This window comes from Gorilla gorilla, chromosome 21 (genome assembly GCF_029281585.2).
Source record: "Gorilla gorilla gorilla isolate KB3781 chromosome 21, NHGRI_mGorGor1-v2.1_pri, whole genome shotgun sequence".
NCBI lineage: Eukaryota > Metazoa > Chordata > Mammalia > Primates > Hominidae > Gorilla > Gorilla gorilla.
This window is the reverse complement of record NC_073245.2, coordinates 11,897,337-11,916,755: the sequence shown is the minus strand read 5'-3', so window position 1 is coordinate 11,916,755 and position 19,419 is coordinate 11,897,337. Positions and strand designations below refer to the sequence as shown.

Below are 19,419 nucleotides of genomic sequence, written 5' to 3'. Positions count from 1 at the left end.
TCTAAGAGTCTCTGTGTATTCAAAGGTTATTACCAAGAGCTTATAGAGGCAGAGGTTAGGAGGAGAAGGAGGAAATGAAAAATGAGGAAAGAGAGCAGCTGGAATGAGGCTTTGGCCTTGGGGATGAAGAAGACGCTCACTCCTGGGCTCCAAGATTCCCAGGGTGGCAACGAATAGACTCCACTCATGTCCTCTGACCACCATGCAAGAAGCCAGCCTGAGATGTGGCCAAGTGCTTGGTGACCCTGCGCACTGGCTATCACCAACTGGGCAGGGGCTTCCACATAGGGCACCAGGAGTCACTTGCACCCGCCAGTCAGACCCCTTGTGCTGCCTCAGGAAGAGGAGACAGGGAGGAGAAGGAAAGTGAGGCTGTGGGTCCAGAGAGGAGTGTGGTGGGGCTGCAGCTTCAGGATCTGAGGGATGGGTCTCGGTTCTTCCTCCCTCCCTGGGTGGCTGGGGCCTCTCTGAACTTCTGCTGCCTTCTCCATCTGAGGACTCATTGTGAGATCCACACCACAGGTTTTCTTGTTGTGAGGATGTGATGGAATGTGGAAATGTCTGAGGCATAATAGGTGTTCAGCAAACAGCCCCTTCTACCCTCCTCCTTGTGTGAGAGTTTAACGAGCCAGGTGCAGGGAGAGGAGGATGCCCAGGAGAACCTGCTGCATCAAAGCTGGAGTGATGTGGTTTATCAGGAATGATGGGAGCAGAACATTCGCTCCGTACTGGCTGCTTTAAGTGCTATTGTGCTATTGACACATCCTCCTTTCACCCTCACAAGAGCCCAAGAGCCCCATGATACTGTTGTCCCCACTGTACAGATGAGCAATTAGAGGTTGAAGTTGGCAGTTTATCCAAGGTCTCTCCGATGGTGAGTGGCAGACCTGAGAGTCAAACTCACATCTTAAATGTCATTAAGCACAGCCTGTGTATGGAGAGGCTGAGTCCCAGAGAAGAAAACTGACCCCACCCCTCAGTGTGGGCAGATTCAAGCCTGGGGAGAGGCAAGGTAGGGAGCAGAAACTTGGAGGACAGATCAACCTGACTTTAGATTCTAGCTAGATGACTTACTTGCTGTGTGTCTTTAGGCATGTTTCTCAGCTCTCAAACCTCTGTTTTCTCATCTGCAAGATGGGGATAATATTAACCAACTGGCTAGGTCATGAGGATTAAATCTGACAACTCTACCTAACTGCCTGGTGCAGCCAGGTGCCCACAAAATGGGAGGCCCTGCCAGACTTCTGAAATAGTTGTGCCTCCCACCACAAACTGTCTGTTATTGACTGAGAACAGAAGCATGTTCTCTTCCAAACTCAAAGACCCCTATGTTCTGGAAGATCTCTGTAGCAATGAACAGTGCCACCTTCAAGCTGCTGCTGGTCCAGGCCAAGGGTATATTGAGGTGGGTCCATCTCTCACCCAGAGTGTGTGCTGAGGCATATTGCAGCCCATATTTTGAGGGGTTTTTCCTGCTATTCATTTTGTGTTGCCGCCAGAGAAAACTAAACTGCAGCTCCTGGCTGTCGGGGAAGAGCTGTGCTTCTGCCAGGGCTAGTGTGCCTGGCACCAGCTCAGGCATGTACCAGAGCCGAATGCCGTTTGCAGGCAAATGTACACACAAAAAGATTCCAGCACACGCGTGCACCAGCCAACACAGAGTTGCCACGGCACACAACAGCGGGCCATGCACGTGCCTGCTGACTCGGCTGTCATCTCCCCACTCTCTTCCGTGATCAGAAGACTGTCTCAGCCTCTGTCTGTCTCCACGTCTGTCTGTCTGTGGATCAGTGTGTTTTGAGTCTGACAGTCTTCCTGGTTGGTTTCCTTTTTTCTTGCTCTGTCCCTCTCTCCTTGTGTTTCTACCCATCTCCCTATCTCTGCCACTCTCTGTCTCTGTTTTTCTTTCTCTTTCTCCCCTCCTTTGTATCACTCCCTAGGTCCGACATTGCCTCTTTCTCCATTTCCGATTCTCTCTGTTTTTCTCTCTGAGTCTCGCTCTCTCTCTCTCTCTCTTTCTCTAACTCTTCTGTCTCTGTCCTTCCCTGTCTTCTTTTTCCTGTGGCACTCTCCTGGAAACGCATCAAAAACTGAAGTGGCCGGATTTCAAGTGACAAACAGCACTACACCCAGAAGCCGCCCCCTCCCCAACACGGCTGCCTTCCTCCTCCACATCCCTGTCACGAAGAGAAGCCTATTGTGTCGGGCCCAGGGAGTTCGAGTTGAAGGACCTGGGGTCTGTGCTCTGACTGCTCTCAGCCACTTCCCCATTGGCTCCCAGCAGCCTGTGCTCAGCAAGGGCTGAGCGACAGGGGAGGCTCTCGTCCATAAAAGGGGGGAAGAGGCACCAGAACTGCCATTTGAAGGGGCTTTGGTGGTGTTCACAGCTGCCTCTTTGGCACCTCCTCCCAAGCCGGAGTCAGGGAGGCCCCTGAGCCTTGGACCATCCACTGCCACCTCCGACCTGCTCGGCCAGAAGCTGCCCAGGGACAAAGCAGAGTGCAGGTAACATCCAGAGGGGGCACTGGAATTCTATCGCTTGGTTTTATTTGCTTATTCCTGGTCCTCTGGACCTAGAGATGGTGGGAGCTCGGGCTGGGGATTTTAGGTTTGGGTCTGATTATCTAGCAAAGGTGGTTACAGTTAGGAGGCTAGTTCACAAAAGCCAGACCAGTGAGAGACTGCTCTTTGGAATCTCCCTTTCTGCACAGTCCTGGCCTAAACAGGTGGTGAGCTCTCTCCCAAGAGGACCACCCTTTGGCTTTAGCTCCAGGGTCTCCTTCTCCTTGCAGTCTCCCACACAGCAGTTCCCATGCCATTCCCAGGGTCTGGGGAAAATGGGACACCCTGGGTGGGAGAAGTGAGAGGTTTCACTAATCAGGGTGATTTTAAAGGTCAATGAGTCTCACTGGACTTAGAGAACAACGGCTTGGGGACATTAATGAGATCCAAGGCTCTGGCATTTATCACATAACATGTACATCAATGTACGGCCAGGTTCGGCCTTTTCATTCTTTTCGGATTGTGTTTAATTGCTGACAGGGTGCTGGTTTGAGTGGCTTCTTTTGATGGAATTTGATACAGGTTGAAGTTTGGGGATGTTTTGTTGGAAGGGAATGGGAAAAGGGAGTGACAACAAGCCAGGAGGCCCAGGCTTAGCAGGCATTTTCTTGTCCATTTTACTTGGAAAGGACTTGTTGCTCTCCTATTGACTACAGCCAGAGGATTCTAAGGCCAGGAGGAGGCTCAAAGGGAAAGCCATTTGCTCACTGGTCCAGAGACCCGTATTCAGAAAAGCACCAAGTCTCAAAGTTTGATTCTAGCAAAAAGCTGATGAGTTTCAGGAAAAAAAAAAAAAAAAAGCCTGCTGACTACTCCAAGGTTGAAGAGTAAATTCTGCAACTGCTTACTTTTTCCTGGGTATCAAGAATCCCTCCAAGCTCTACAAACATTACTTAATTAAGTCTCCAGTCTTCCCAGGGGAAACAAGCTCTTTCGATTATTGGATCTGATTTCAATTCCCCTCCCACAGACTGAAAGTCTTCATTATCATCTTTCTTCCAAGGGTTGCTGAAATATACAAGGCTTGCCTTTCTAATTTGACAGGCATCCCAGTCGAGATCCATTGCAAAGCGTTGCAGAATGTCGATCCTCTTCTGTTCTTTCTCACCCCAGGCCTCACTCCCACCCCTCTGTGGCACCTTCCTTCTCTTTTCCCCTCCTCTTCTCCCCCCAGTCCCACCACACCTTGCCTTTGTTCTATTTTTGCAGGTCATTTATCTTCAGGCTTTGAGATCTGCGTGGGGGGAGCTATTGCAGCAGCCCAAGCGGGTGAGTTATGCTGCCCGGGGGTGGTTTGCGTTCACTGACGGGATCTCAAGCCCACTGCTTTGCCCCAGCTGAGCAAGAGGTGTGATAAGTGGCAGGCAAATCCTATGCCTCTGTTGGCAGCTGGGAGGGGGATGTCACACTGGTTCCCAAGGCTATGTGGCGGAAGGCAGCACATTTTAAGGCAGCAGGCAAAGGGATCAGCTCTGGGGCTATTTGAGAGATTTGCGATCTTAAAACACGTGGAAGGAGTTAAGGTTTCTTGAAGTAACTCCTGGGAGGCAGGAATTTTCCATCTGTCATCTACATGTGTGTCTCACAACACCTGAAACAGTGCTGGGCTGAAATCCCAGATCCTACCACTCACTTACTGTGTGACTTTGGAACAGTTGAAGTCCCTCTCTGAGTCATACTTTCCTTACCTGTATGATGAGAATAACAATAATATTCACCTCCTAAGGTTATTGCAAGCCTCCAACGGGATATAGCAAAATGCCTGGCATTCAGTAGGTGCTCAATAAATACTGGCATGACTGCTCAGATTTTCACTGTTCCGAAGTGGTGAGGTTGGACCTTTCTCTCCATCGATTGTCATATCGCTGATCATCCCACTCCATCATGCTGTGTGCTATGTCCAGGAAATACGATCTAATGTCTAATATTTTCATTTGAGGGGCTGGTGCTCCTTTCCCCTCCCCATCCCAGCAGAGGACTTTTTATTTCATCTGCTGCATCAGGATCATGAAGTCTCTTTTTGATCGATACTCCCTAAATCCTCCTCCCACTACCCACCTCCTTGGGTCATTCCTGCACAATTGTCATATTTATTAGATCTCTTCCATCATTGTAAGAGAGATCAATAGCTACTGGTTCGATTTCAATGCATGCCCGAGAAAGTGTGGTTACACAGCTGATTTCTCTCACTGTATTCACTCATCTCAGCCCATGAATGTTGGCTAATCTTGCTGGGTCTGACAAAGTGATAAACCTGTTTCACTGAGACAGAGCTGGCCACTGTGGTAGGCAGTAAACATCGGCTGGAGACACCCAGGTAAGCCCCAGGATCAGACCCTCGAAATGGAGTGGGGTCTGTTAGTGCTGTGAAGCGCAGCCTCATCAGTCCCTCCCGGCCTGGATCCAGACTGATGCTCCTGGCAGGAGGACGGTGGCCCAGGTCTATGAGGCACATGGCTTGGCTCAGGGGGCTCCTCCGAGTCCATCCAGGTCATCCCACTGGCCACAGCGGCTGGCCACAAGCCGCAGACATATGCACCGAGGCAATTTGTTGATGCATTGGCTTGAACTGCCATTTGGTCCCTGTCCTATTCCTGGACGATTTGATTTAACTTGACAGCGGTTTACTGAGCAGTTATTATGTGGCAGGGTCTCTTGCCCACGGGTCCCTAGGAACAAAGGGCAGACTCGGAGAGCAGCAGGAGGGAGAGAATTGGTGTTTGTGATTCACACCGTAGGTCAGCATCCTGAATCAAAATCTACTCTCCCTCCCCACTTCTCTCTCTCTTATTGTGTTCACTTCCCTTCCCTTTTTTCCCTCTTCTTCCCCTCCTCCTCACCCCCTTCCCTTCTATTCCCATTTGTCCTCTCCCCATCTCTGTGTCTCATCTTGTTTTTTCTTCCCATATGGTCCTCCACCTCTCTCTGCTTTTTCTTGGTGTCTCGGTCTCTTTTTCTGTGTGTGCCATCCTTTTTCTGTGTCTGCCATCCTTTTGGGCCCATGTCTTTTTCCCTGTGTCTATATCTCTAACTCTCTCTTTTTACATCTCTCTCTCTATGTCTCTTCATCTCCATATCTCTCTAGCTTATCCTCTTTTTGCCTTTCTCCCCATCCCTTAATTGCACCAGATAACAAAAAGGGTGGCAGTTTCATCCAAACCTTGCTCTTGAAAAACATTCTTTTAAATATGCAGTGAATGATGCCACCAGGACCATTGCCTGCAAGGCCATCTTTCCCTCTGGTCTCTGCACAGCAAATGCAGCCGACCACCAAATGGGACCCTCATCCGATTCTGTGCTTTGATCTTTGCCAGGCTAAAGTGTGGGTTTACTTTCTGTTCAGAGCCCGAGCCTCCTTCCCATTGATGCTAACACCTAACAAGGGGCACCGCTTTCCCAGGTTCAGGGGCTCCCTTTGCCAACCACCTGGAGACCCACAAGGGTGAACTTTACACTTTTGAGTGTGGGGCAAAAGCTCCTGAAATGGTTTCAACGTCAGGAATGTGAGAGTTTGGGAGGTTATCCGAAAGACACTGGATACATATTTAGGCCTCAGGATGGTTTGTGGCATGGTCAGCAGACTGACTCTGAAATCTTATTCTGCTGTTTCCTTGCTTCTTGGTCTTGGCCCAGTCTTTTAGACTCTGAGCCTCTGTTTTCCCCATCTGGAAATGGAACTAATAGTTCCCAACTCACTGGATTCTCTTCAAGAGAAGAGAGAAATAATTGAGATAAAGTGGACAGCAAAGAGCTTGTCCCTTCTCATAGCTACACCCTAAATGAGGAATGCGATGGACTTAGAGAATTCCAACTCTGCCATGCTCTGTGACCACGGAGAGGCACTTTATCACTTGATCCTCACCTTCCCATCTGGATCCCAAGCTGTAATATTAGCCCCTGCCCCGTAGGGTCCACGGGAGGCACCTGGAGTGCAGGGGGCTGGTGCAGAACAGCGTCTCTGTCCTTGCTGGCTGCTAGGATGGTTGTCATTGCAGGGTCATTGAAACAATGGCATCTCTTTAGTGGGAGTCACGGTTCGGGTGTGGGAGGCTGGAGTTCTGTCTCCACTTCCCTCCTGACTCATGATATGACCTTAAACAAGTGACTTCATTTCTACCTTTTCCCATTTCCTCTTTCATCAAATAGGGGTAATCATATGCGCTAAAGTGCTCAGAGAGATAATTGCAATGTTAAATCAAGCCATTATTATTCCATGCTGGCTTTTTAAATAAAAACGCTTGCGGCTCCTCTGAGCCCTCAGCTGACTACAATATAGAAATATCATCGAGAAGCCAAGACGTCAAAAAGATCATTCCCTTTCAAGGAACTCTGGGCCCTGGGTGAAAAGAGGGTCTACCTTGTGCTGGCCCTTTAAGCGGTACTGTCTCAGTGCAGGAAGATGATACACCCCAATCACAGATGAGAAGACTGAGGCTTGTGGAGGAGGTGGCACCAAATGACCGCAGAGCCCATGCCTTTCCCTCTCAAGGAAAAGGTAAATCCCAAGGCAAGCTTCCCCAGGTCCTCTCAGTATTTGCCAGGAGAGCAGCCCAGACAACTAGAAAGGGCTCAGGGCTGAAGAATGGGGCCAGTTGCTTCCTGCCTCTTCTATCAGGAAACCCACCTGACCTCCTGGCAAGAGATCCATCCACTAGCAAGACATAAAAAATGTTTTATTATTTGAGAATATGTTCAAGTGCCTGAGGACTCAAGAAAATTAGCTTAAAAACTATTAGAATCATAAAATGTTTATAAAACCAGTCAAAGTACGGTCAGCAAACCTTGTCTGTAAAGGGCCAGAGAGTAAATATTTTGGGCTTTCTTGGCCCTACAGTCCCTGTTTCAGCAATTAACTCAGCTTTTGCAGCATGTAAACAACCACAGACATAGATGCAAACAAAGGGGCATGGGTGTTGTATTAGCCAAGGTTCTCCAGGGAGGCAGAGCCAACAAGGTGTGCGTATCGGCAGAAAGAGATTTACATAAGGAATTGGCTCAGGCGATTAGGGAGGCTGGTGAGTCTGAAACAACCCCACCTGTTAGGGGAGAATCACCCCACTGCCCCATCAGCCCCTCTTTCCCCTACTGGGCTATTACAAAGCACCCGAGGTAGCAGCTGAGAAAAAGCTTCACAAACTGCCAAGTGCAAAGGACTTTTCCTTGTGTGGCCTCTGGGTCCTTGGCCAAGTCCGTGAAAGAAGACCATGCAGGCCCTCCATCAGGGTCAGATACTGACATCATGCCTCCCGCTTACCAAGGGGGCTTGCTTCCCACTTCTCATCCCGATGATCAGCAAAGTTCCTTTCCTCCTTGTCCCATCCCTAATCAGACATGATAGGCAGGCAGGGCTCACTCTTATGTGTGACTTCCCAGCTCCATTCCTTGGCAAATCCCCATCAGAAAGGTTGAGATGCTTCCCCCGGGGCCCATCTGACATTGTTCAGTAATGTATTTATCCTATAAAAGGAAGGAAATAGGATTACCTATGAAATTGTGAGGGCCAATGTCTCTCTACTAGGGTCCCCTTTTAACCCGGAGGGATCTGGACAGGAGCCCAACTCCCCCATTCATAACTCCAGGTGAACTTGGATGAGCAAGTTCCCCTTTTTCAGCCTCAGTCTGGCCCTCTGTAAAATGGATATTAAAAAAAAAAAAACCATGCACCTCTGGGGTTGCTGTGAGGATTGGAGCTAATATGTACAAAGCAGTAATGCACAGCCTGGCACCCAGTAGGCTCCTGAGAATCGGTGGCTGTTGCTGGGTTGACAGGATCATGGATGAAGGGCACTCAGCCCAGACCAACACCCAGCAGGCCCTCCGTCCACGGCAGTGAGTCATGCAGCAGCGTTTTCTGTTTCTGCAGTGTGCCGAGCTCTTTATGATCTCTCCTTTTTGCCCTCTTCTTTTCCTATCCCCTACAGCTCAAGTAAGACTAGACTGGAGTCTTCATACTCCCCTCTCCAAAGCACCTACTATGTGCCAGGTGCTTCAAATGTGATCATTTATTTAGTTCCTATGCCCACCCTCTGAAGCATTATTATTAGCCCCATTTTGCAGCTGAGAAAACTGAGGCACAGTAAAGCTAAGTCATTTTCCTAAAGCGGTGGTAAGTGGTGGGCTGAGACCTGAGCCCACTTTACTGACCACTTGGTGATCCTGCTTCGGGGTCAGGAAAGAATTTGAGGTCCTACCTCTCCTTTCTCACCAGCTGTGTCCCTTCCACCCCATGCTGCTTCTCCGAGTTAGAGTGGGTAATTCAGGGGCTGCAGACTCACTTGTCTGTCAGGCAGTCGGCAGTGAGGGAAGCCCCGGGTGGTTCTGCGGGTGGCGATGGGCAGTATGGCTCTTCCTCTGTGACTGTTGCCATATTGGAATACAGGCTCAATGTCCCCAGGCCTTTTGTTTTTTCAAGACAAATTGAAAATTGAGATTTTTTTTAAATGTAAAAATTTCCTAATTTTAAAATATTGCCTGTTTATTTTCATAACTAATTGGCGTGCAGCTCCTGCTCTCATTCTAGCCCTGTATGAGGTACTGGGACACCACTCATTCATTCATTCATTCATCAATCACTCAAACTTCCTTAGTCTTCCAGTCACATTTAGATCAAATGCAAACTCCCTTGGCCTATGAGAGCCGGCATTATCCATCCTCTGCCCACCTCTTTGCTTTTCCACCCCAGTCTCTCCCTTATGTCCCTTCATGCACCCTGGCCTCTTTGTCATCCTCAAGCACAACACACTCTCACCTCAGCGACCCCCCTACCTGCCCATAAGGGACTCAGACAGGTAAGTGGTAATTTTGTGATGGAGCCGGCATAGGAGGCTGTGGGAGCTCAAAGGAGGGAACTAATCCAGACAGACTTCCTGGAAGAGGCAACTGAGGCTGAGTTTTGAATAATAAGTAAGAATTAGCCAGGTCAAAGTGTGATGGGAGTGGATGAGTGGGTTGAGAAAGATGTTCCTGGCAGAGGAAACCCTGTGTGCAAAGGCTTGGAGGGTGGGGTGTGTGGAGCATTTGTTTTGAAATTGCAGGTGGTTTGGTCAAGCCCAGGACGGGCAGAACTCACATCCAATCTGTCTGGGTGCTGTGTACTTGCTGGGATAGCTTGGACAGACTATATGATCTTTCTGTGTCTCCATTTTCTCATCCGTGAATGGGGAGAATATTAGTCCCAGTCTTATGGAGTTGTCAGAAGGACCCCCTTACAATAAGACACACAGAGTTCTGAGCACAGGGGCAGGCACACAGGGAGCACTAGCAAATGTCAGCTGTTGGTATTAGGAGAGCCCGGGGCTGCTAGGTGACGGGGACAATCTTCCTCTGGAAGCCAGTGGACACAGGGCAGAGGTGCAGTCAGATCTGCATTTCAGAAGGGTCCTCCAGCTGCTGCATGGAAAGTGTCTAGGAGGGAAAGATTGGAGGCTACTCCAGAACCAGGTGGAGGGTCCACCTGGAGGGAGAAGCTGGAGGCTGGAGATGAGAGGACTGAAGGGGCCTGGGCAGTACACAGCGGTTATGAAGGTAGCTCTGGAGCCAGACAGCCTGGTACGAATCCCAGCTTTGCCACTTACTCACTGTAGAATCTTGGCAGGCTCTAGAATCTTAACTCAGTTTCCTCATCTGTAAAGTGGGCATGGCAATAGCACCGATGCTGTAGAGTTTCTGTGAATATGTATGAGTTAATCCATGAGAACTGCTCAGAACATCGTGAGTACTTAATTACCTTCAGATCAACCAGAATTATCATTAAATATAAAGTTAATGGATGAAAGACAAGGATGCCAACGCTGTTTTTGCCTGAGATAAAGAGATCTTAACGTGAGTCCCCTACCTTAGCAGCTAAGCTGTGTGGGAAGCCTTCAGCCAGGAGTTAGATGGTGTGGTAGGCGCCCCCTCCCCAGTAGGTTAATTCACTGCTAATCTTCTAACAGGCCAGCCCAGCCATCACTGGTATCAGAGAAAACATGAGCTGCCCGCTTTGCACGGCTCACTGGTGGGGAACTGTAATCCACTCCGCAGCTGACAGACTCAAGGGGAAGAGAAAGACACAGGAGGGACATAAGTCCGCTTCCCTGACTTTTCCACTGAGCCTCCCTGGTTCAGGGGAGCAGACCTTGCCAGAGCCTCAGGCAAGGCACATGGGCCTGAGCTTGTGCCTTGAATTGCTGTGTGACCTCAGGAGATTTACTGAGCCTCTCTGAGCACCAGTTTTCTTGTCTATAAAGTGGGGCTAGTGATACCCACCTCTCACAGTTTGTGGGTAGGCTGAGTACAATACACAGGTCAAGGGCTTTGTATATAAAGCCCCTTGGATCTCAGGGAGGGTGCAGCTGCCACTGAATTGAAGTTGCTCTAGAAACTGTAGTCATTAAGTGTAGGGGGTCAAACAGAACAGGCCTTGCACCCCAGCTTCACTATTCGAGGTAGAACATGGGCAATTCACCAGACCAGAAGTGCCCACTTTCCTGAAGGAATGAATGAGGTGATGAATTGAAGAGCTTAGAGCAGTAGGGGTCTGGTAAATGGCGGCTGGGATCACTATTAGGCATGCTCTGGTGGGAGAGCCTACTGCACGCTTTAACGGGGAGACCCCGCTCTGGCTACAGCGTGGGGTTCTGGGGCCCGTGGAGTGGAAGCTTCAAAACACTCTAAGCACCTGAGCAAACAAGGCAGTTTGCAGGGATGGGGAAGTTGGAGGAAAAGAGGACAGCCATTTCTGAGAGTAAATTGGTGTTGTCAGGTTACAAAGACCATGCTGGGCGAAGCATGAAGCCCCTGGCCAGGGTGGGGTGGGGTGTCTTAGGGGATCCAGTTGAAAGAACTGTACTGCGCCCTCATAAATCAAATATCGAGGCCCTGAGCCTTGATATCTGATTTATAAAGGGCTGACTATGAAACAGACAACTTTTTTTTTTTTTTTTTTTTTTTTGAGATGGAGTCTCACTGTGTCGCCCAGGCTGGATGGCAGTGGCACAATCTCTGCTCACTGCAACCTCTACCTCCTGGGTTCAAATGATTCTCCTGCCTCAGCCTCCTGAGTAGATGGGGCTACAGGTACATGCCACTCTTCCCAGCTAATTTTTGTATTTTTAATGGAGATGGGATTTCACTATGTTGGTCAGGCTGGTCTCGAATTCCTGACCTCAAGTGATCTGCCCGCCTCAGCCTCTCAAAGTGCTGGGATTACAGGTGTGAGCCACCATGCCCTGCAAAACAGACAACTTTTAACAGAGTATTTATGAAGCATTAATTCATCTGCCAAGAATTTATTGAGGACCTGCGATGCACTGGCCAGGGTTTTAGGAGCTAGTATACAGCAGAGAATAAGACACGGTCTGTGTCCTCAAGGAGCTAACATTCTACTGGGGAGGCAATAACCACAACATACACACCACCACCAACAACCAAGCATCAAATAGATAGGAGACTATGAGGTGGGAGTGTTCTGATGCAAACAAAGGGTGATGTAAGAGAGAGACCAAGGAAGCCTCATTAGACATAGTGATCAGTAAATGCCTCTCTGCCAATGTGACAGCTAATTTAATGACAAAGAAGGAGCTAGTGATGTAGAAGTCTGAGGTCAAAATACTGCAGGCAGAAGAACAGAAAGTGCAAAGGCCCTGAGGTAGGAGCAAGCTTATTTGAGGAACAGAGTGACTATTTCAGAGAAAAAAACAAGACGTGGAACCAAATCCTGAAGACTCGCATAGCTAATTACCAAATAGTAGACTATTTTCATGGAAGAGGCACATGTTGCTGGGAGAATAGAAAGAAGGAGCAGCTCACCTAGCCTAGGCAATCAGGGAGAGCTGCCTGGATGAAGTAATATCTAACCCAGGACCTAAATGACAGGTAACAGAAGAGGAGATGAAGGGTTCTCCAGGCAGAGGGAACAGCATGTGCAAAGGCCTGGGGGTGGGTCAGAGCCTGATGCATTCATTAAGGGAATTGCAAGAAGCTGATGTGGTTGGAGCCCAGAGCTGAAGTGTGGGATTGTAGGAAAGGGACTGAGGGAGCTCTGACATTTAGGCAGAAGGGCCAGCCTGACCCCACCCAATGGGTCTGTTCACAGAATTGATATTGCCAAGACCGGCATTTCAGGGTAGGAAGGAGGAATCAGAGAAGGAACTGGAGGCAGGCAGGGAGACCAGCAGGGAGAGGGAGTGAAGGTGGAGCCGTGGCCGAGGTCAGTGACAGTACCAGAGTGGGAGAGAAAAATTCCGAAGCCCTCACACAGCCGAAAGGACTGACATGGGACAGTCTGGGACACAGGGACAAAGACCTCAGAGAACTCAGAAAAGCATTTAGCCAAGTATCTTCTGGCTTGGCGGGTGGCCAAAGTGGGTTTTGAAGTCTGAAAGACCCAGAGCAAGTCATGGCTTGTCCACTTCCTAGCTGTGTGCAACCACTTCCCAGCTCTGAGCCCATCTGTTGAATCAAACTAGCACAGCCCACATTGAAGAACTATTGTGCGGATTGAAAGTGAATGTGCAGGAAAGCTCTGGGTATACAGTGGGCGCTCATTCCCTTCCTTGACTCTTGGCTTTGGGCCTCTGCTTTACCTCCCTGGGCCTCTGTTTTCTTGACTGTAGAATGGGAATCAGAATGCTTTGCAGTACTGTGGGCAGGAGTTAAAGAGATGACTTTCTGGGCTCAGAACACAATCTACAGAGTGGTGATCACAGATTTCATTATCTTCTCTTTCTTCCTCCCCAGCAGGAATTGCTGAGACAGGATGGCCTGGCAGGGGCTGGTCCTGGCTGCCTGCCTCCTCGTGTTCCCCTCTGCCACAGCGGACTGCTTGTCGCGGTGCTCCTTGTGTGCTGTAAAGACCCAGGATGGTCCCAAACCTATCAACCCCCTGGTAGGTTTCAGGCAAGGTTCTTCAATGCCCAGGTCCTTGGACCAGTGCGAGGCAGCCCAGAGAGGGGAGGTTGCAGGCCTGGGCAGCTGTGTGCTGTCTTGTAGATCCATCCCACCTGTGCAGGGTGGTGGGTGTCCTGCCCTATAGATGGCCTGGACACCAGGGGCTGCTGTGTCCCCACTCCAGACCTCATCACCATGGGTTCACTTAGGCCAGGACAAGAGACTCAGGTGTCCAGGGAGAGTGATGCCTGGCAACAGGGAGTGTCATTTCTGAGGTGGTGCTGACTTTGGCAGTCAGCAGCTCTAGATTGACTTTTCAGGGCTTCTTTTTCCTGGGCTAATGAGCACCTCCAAATCTAGACAGTTCCATGAGAGGAGCTGTCTCCAACACCCCTAAATGCAAAGATCTGGCTGACAGGATCAAAGCTTTGACCCCTCTCCTGGGCCTCAGCACCTCTTGGCCCTACCTTGTCGACTTTGCTTTGAGTTAAGTTCCCCCACATGTCTCTCCCATGACAGCAGAAAGGCTGGAATAGAAGTACCAAGGGCATAGGGACAGAACACAGACTTTGATTCTGTCCCTTTCTAGCTCCATGAGCTTGGAACACCCTCTCTGAGCCTCGGTTTCTTCATCTGCAAAATGGAGGTGATTCCATGAGATAGTGAAAGAAGTTATTTATTTATTTACTTTTTCCGAGACAGGGTCTCACTCAGTAGCCCAGACTTGAGTGCAGTGGCGTGATGTCGGCTCACTGAGACCTCTGCCTCCTGGGTTCAAATGATTCTCGTGCCTCAGCCTCCCGAGTAGCTGGGACTATGGGCACCCACCACCACACCCGGCTAATTTTTGTATTTTTAGTAGAGACGGGGTTTCACCATGTTGGCCAGGCTGGTGTTAGACTCTTGACCTCAAGTGATTTGCCCACCTCGGCCACCCAAAGTGCTGGGATTACAGGCGTGGGCTATCAAGTCCATGCCAGAAGTTATTAATTAATTAATTAATTAATTATGTTTGTTTGAGACAGAGTCTTGCTCTGTTGCCCAGGCTGGAGTGCAGTGGCACTATCACAGCTCACTGCAACCTCCGCCTCCTGGGTTCAAGTGATTCTCGTACATCAGCCTCCCGAGTAGCTGAGACTACAGGTGCACACCACCACACCCAACTAATTTTTGTATTTTTAGTAGAGATGGGGTTTTGCCATGTCCGCCCGGCTGGTCTCAAACTCCTGGTTTCAAGTGATCTGCCGGCCTTGGTCTCCCAAAGTGCTGGGATTACAGGCATGAGCCACTGCACCTGGCAAAATAAGTTATTTAATACATAATTCTAGCCACTGAGAGATGCACACAATGGGCCAGGTCCTGCCCATGCCCAATCTCAAAGAGCACCATGTTTAAGCATGAAGACTCATGGCATTGGACGGCCTGGGTTCAAGTTCCATATTCTTTGCTATTGTCATCTTCATCATGGTTGAATGCTCCCAATGGCCCTATGAAGTGATGCCATTGCCCCCCACCCCAGGCCTGATGAACCCTCCTGTGTCCTCTCCTGTGTGTTCTCTGCCATGCTGCACTTCTCTGTCCCACTTTACCAAGAGTTAGCAGTGTGCTTCACACCTGCGGAAGCCTGGGAGAGAATTTGTATTTTTAATGGAGATGGGGTTTCCTGTCTGGGAGTCAGACGTGGAGGGGGAAAGGTGAGCACGCAGAACACTACGGGAAGATCTTACTTCCAATTCTGGCAATTGCCACCTGCAGCCATGTGTCCTGGGTCTAAAGCCATTTCACCTCTCCAGGTCTGTCTTCTCTTTCTCACAGGCACAAAGTCCCCTACCTTTATGCACCACCAGTATTATGAACATGGGTAGCCCAGGGCTTAGCAGTGGCATTCATTTTGGTTTTCTCAGACACTGGACAGGGGAGCCTGGGGCAGACCAGTGCATGTGTTTTGATCATTTGCCACTGTGGTCTTTTTGGGTCTTTTGCAGATTTGCTCCCTGCAATGCCAGGCTGCCCTGCTGCCCTCTGAGGAATGGGAGAGATGCCAGAGCTTTCTGTCTTTTTTCACCCCCTCCACCCTTGGGCTCAATGACAAGGAGGACTTGGGGAGCAAGTCGGTTGGGGAAGGGCCCTACAGTGAGCTGGCCAAGCTCTCTGGGTCATTCCTGAAGGAGCTGGAGAAAAGCAAGTTTCTCCCAAGTATCTCAACAAAGGAGAACACTCTGAGCAAGAGCCTGGAGGAGAAGCTCAGGGGTCCCTCTGACGGGTTTAGGGAGGGAGCAGAGTCTGAGCTGATGAGGGATGCCCAGCTGAACGATGGTGCCATGGAGACTGGCACACTCTATCTTGCTGAGGAGGACCCCAAGGAGCAGGTCAAACGCTATGGGGGCTTTTTGCGCAAATACCCCAAGAGGAGCTCAGAGGTGGCTGGGGAGGGGGACGGGGATAGCATGGGCCACGAGGACCTGTACAAACGCTATGGGGGCTTCTTGCGGCGCATTCGTCCCAAGCTCAAGTGGGACAACCAGAAGCGCTATGGTGGTTTTCTCCGGCGCCAGTTCAAGGTGGTGACTCGGTCTCAGGAAGATCCGAATGCTTACTCTGGAGAGCTTTTTGATGCATAAGCACCTCTTTTCATGGAGTAGAGTCAAGAGCATCCCCTGACACCTTTTCAGGTTGGAGTACATTCATTCATCCTCTTGTATGTGCCCCTTCCCCATGCTCAGCTCAGCATTGTGTACAAAATATCCAAGCCCAGCCTATCTCTCTTCTGCCTGGGAGTATGTTATTTCTCTGGGGTCTGTGATGGGGAAGGATGGGTGTCCCTTCCCCACAATAGGCTTAGTGCTTGGCTCAGACACCTAGACTCTAAAACTACCAGCAGCGGCAGCAGCAGCAGCAGCAGTTTGTGATCTGTCCTTCCAACCTGTTCACGTGACTCCTCAATTCCAGGGAACCAGAGCGATGTGTTCTTTGTACCTGTAGGTCTATAATGTCCAAAGTTAACCGATCACATGCCCCTCTTAGAAGAAATATGAGCATGCTCCCTCATGCAGATAGTATACACATCATAAACAAGGAGTAGAACTTTAAAAGAAGGTAAATAATCATACACAGAAATCCTAACATTATATTCCCAAAGCTCAAAAGATCTCCTGTGCACCTGACTTTGGAGACGATGCTTTAGGTAAAAAGCTTAAACATTGCCTTATGTTGGATCAGGAACCCTTACAGTAGAGGGTCCAGTCTTCTAGTGGGTTTAATGTTTAGTCAGTGTACTCTGAGTCCTCATTGTTCAGAAAAGCACCTCTTGAAGAACTGACTTCCTGAACTCCCAGTCATGTTGGTACCCTGGACAGTGCCCAACTCCTTACAGAAGGGAGTGAAAACCCCTTTCGGAAATGATTGAGAGCAGCCTCTTGAATGCTTAAATGATCAAGGAGGGAGAAAGGCAAACCAATTTGTTCTGTGCAACAAACTCAAAATGTGGACCAGTTCCCTCAGCCCTCATTAAACTAATTAAACTGATCGGTATCATGCTTCTACTCCACGGTGAACTGAAGCAGAGTCAAGCTGATGAAGTTAAGCACAACCATGTTCTTGAGCAGCTGAATTGGCTGCCAAGAGTCCAAGCCATCTGGCCCAACATATGCACTGGGCATTGGGTAAGGGACTCCAGAAGCAGCAGCTAGAAAGAGAAAAAGCCCTCTTCAATCCCCATAATGCTTCTTTCCTCGTAATGTCTCAAAATAAAACGAGAAAGAGGAATAAAATGATTAAGTGCTTGAGGCCAAATGAGTTCCCTTGATTCAAATAACCCTGAATCAGAGGCAGAGACCTCCCGATGTCTTGGTTTCAATCAAAGCCCTCCCTGTCTGTCTGTCTCTCTTTTGCTCTCTCATTCCCAGGCACTCTCTTTTGGTTTGTGGGTCCGGGAGATGAGGCTGGATAGGAGAGGAAACAGGCTTGAGTCTGGATAATTTGTATAAGATGCTGCTGAGCACATCTCTTCATGTGCAGTCCCCAGGTATCTGATGATGTTCCGAAATGGATAGATTGTTTTAGAGTTATTTTGTGTGCTTTAAAAAAATCCCATTTATGCAATTTACTTGGAATTTGCTTAGCCTTTAATAGGCTTGTGTAATTTCCTGCTCCTCCAGTACAATAAATAAAAGAAAGATGCTGATGACTCGGTGGGTGTGTGTGTACGTGCACGTGCACATGTGTGTGAGCCTCAGTACTCAGAGAGAAAAAAAATTTGCAGAAAAGAGTGCTAGGGAATAAAGAAGAGTTACACACACACACACACACACACACACACACACATATTCAGGTTGGAAAACCAAGCGTGGGATAACAGAAAGAGCAAAAACTGTGAAGTGTCACAGCTTTAAATTGGAACATTGGATCTGTGCGACCTTGAGTAAGCCATTTGGCTTCTCTCAGCCTTAGTTCCTGCCTCCATAAAATAAAGACTAATAGTGCCAATTTTGTAGAGTTGCTGTGAGGATTAGATGAGCTCATATATGCAAAGATCCTGGTACACAGTAGGTGCTCAGTAAATGAGTTTTTTTTCCTACGTTGTCTTAAGGGATGGTGACAAAGCTTGAGCATTAAGCAACACAATGAGGAGAGTGGGGAGAGGTGCTGCAGAGGGAGTCTGCATCCCACATAATTCCCATGGGCTGTTTTCTATGCTAGATGACCAGGACAGGAGATAGAGACATGTTCCCAGACAAGGATGAGTGAGTTAGGGATGGAGGATGCTGTAGCCATGGATGGCATAATGTCCTTTACTAAAATGACATTTTGCATTAAATGTTGTTGATGAGATGTCTTTAAATAGGATGAATGTGAGATTTAATGGCTACAGACCTCATGGGTTCCATTTGGACACTGGCTTTCTGAATGACTTCATAGAAAATGCAGAGTGAGGAAGGTCTCATACATTCTCTCATTCATTCAGCAAACTCTTAATTAAAGGTCTACTGTGTTTGGCAGGCCTTTTGCTAGGTGGTGGAAGTATAGAAAAATGAAATGGACAAGATCTCTGCTGTTATGGAACTAACAGTCTAGTAGAGGAGACAAACACATAGACAAAAATATAAGTCAATCATTAAAAATAATGGTAATTGTTGGGAAATTGTTGGGATGTGGAGATAAAGGATAACAAGGGTAGGGGAGAAACCTCCCTAGGGTATTTAGGAAATCCTTCTCTGAGGACTGTGTCATTCTTGATATTCATAGGATCATCAAAATGGAAGGAACCTAAGGCTTGAGTTCATCTTATCCATCCACCTACCCTGTGCCAAAATTGACACATTGATAGGAAACTTTAATCTGCTTGAATACTTTTGTTGACTAGGATTCCACAACATATTCCTATTCCTCAATGATTCAGTGTTGGAAAGTTCCATCTTTACGTCAGGTTGAAGTTCAGGTTTCTGTTATTTTTACCCACTGAGTCCCGATCCTGTTGTCACTAGCCTGGGAGATTCTCCAGGGAAGAACTGTCTACCACTTGAAAACAAATGACTCCTAACTCTCTCAAATGGGTTAAACAAATAAACTACAACAACAAAATCCAAGTAATTTGTTGGTTCACATAAATAAAAATTCCAGGGATATTTAGCTTCAGGTAGAGTTTGATCAAGGGACTCAATAAGGATAACATGATCTCTGCATCCCTAGGCTCTCTTCTCCTCTGTATTGTGTTCATTCTAAGGCTCTATGTGCTTTTAAGATGACTGGCAGAAGCTCTGGGTTATACCCACATGCTATTTTCACCAATCTCAATCAAAGTTTCATGACATCTTATTGGCTTTAATTGGGTCATGTGTCCCATCCTGAGCTCATGCCAGTCTTTATGGACAGATGGATGTGATGCTCTGTTTGATTAGAACTGAATCACATGGACATCACTGGAGCCAGGGATGGATTCAACCCCACTCGAAATAGTGGGGAAGGAAGTGGGTGGTTCTCAAGAAGAAA

At 48.5% G+C, this 19,419-nt stretch overlaps 1 protein-coding gene and 1 long non-coding RNA gene across 4 annotated transcripts in view; one reads left to right on the top strand and one right to left on the bottom strand.

The window, feature by feature from the left end:
* LOC109024278 (uncharacterized) overlaps positions 1 to 19,419 on the bottom strand; it is a 60,491-nt gene that overhangs the window by 10,984 nt on the left and 30,088 nt on the right. The window lies entirely within an intron of this gene.
* PDYN (prodynorphin) lies at positions 1,659 to 17,617 on the top strand. 3 transcript variants are annotated; one of them, XM_055372419.2, is made up of 4 exons: positions 1,659 to 2,505; positions 3,772 to 3,831; positions 13,285 to 13,429; positions 15,417 to 17,617. In XM_055372419.2, the coding sequence occupies exons 3-4, from the start codon at positions 13,301 to 13,303 to the stop codon at positions 16,050 to 16,052; spliced, it is 765 nt and encodes a 254-aa protein (XP_055228394.2). In that variant the 5' UTR covers positions 1,659 to 2,505; positions 3,772 to 3,831; positions 13,285 to 13,300; the 3' UTR covers positions 16,053 to 17,617. The 3 variants fall into 3 exon arrangements, with proteins under 3 accessions (XP_055228394.2, XP_004061737.4, XP_004061736.4); XM_004061688.5 differs by having other exon boundaries at positions 1,660 to 2,505; positions 13,282 to 13,429; XM_004061689.5 differs by lacking the exon at positions 3,772 to 3,831 and having other exon boundaries at positions 13,282 to 13,429.

Coding starts and splice junctions, on each gene's coding strand:
- PDYN (XM_004061689.5), top strand. CDS start 13,301: ATGGCCTGGCAGGGGCTGGTCCTGGCTGCCTGCCTCCTCGTGTTCCCC. Junction 13,430..15,416: donor CCAAACCTATCAACCCCCTG/GTAGGTTTCAGG, acceptor GGTCTTTTGCAG/ATTTGCTCCCTGCAATGCCA.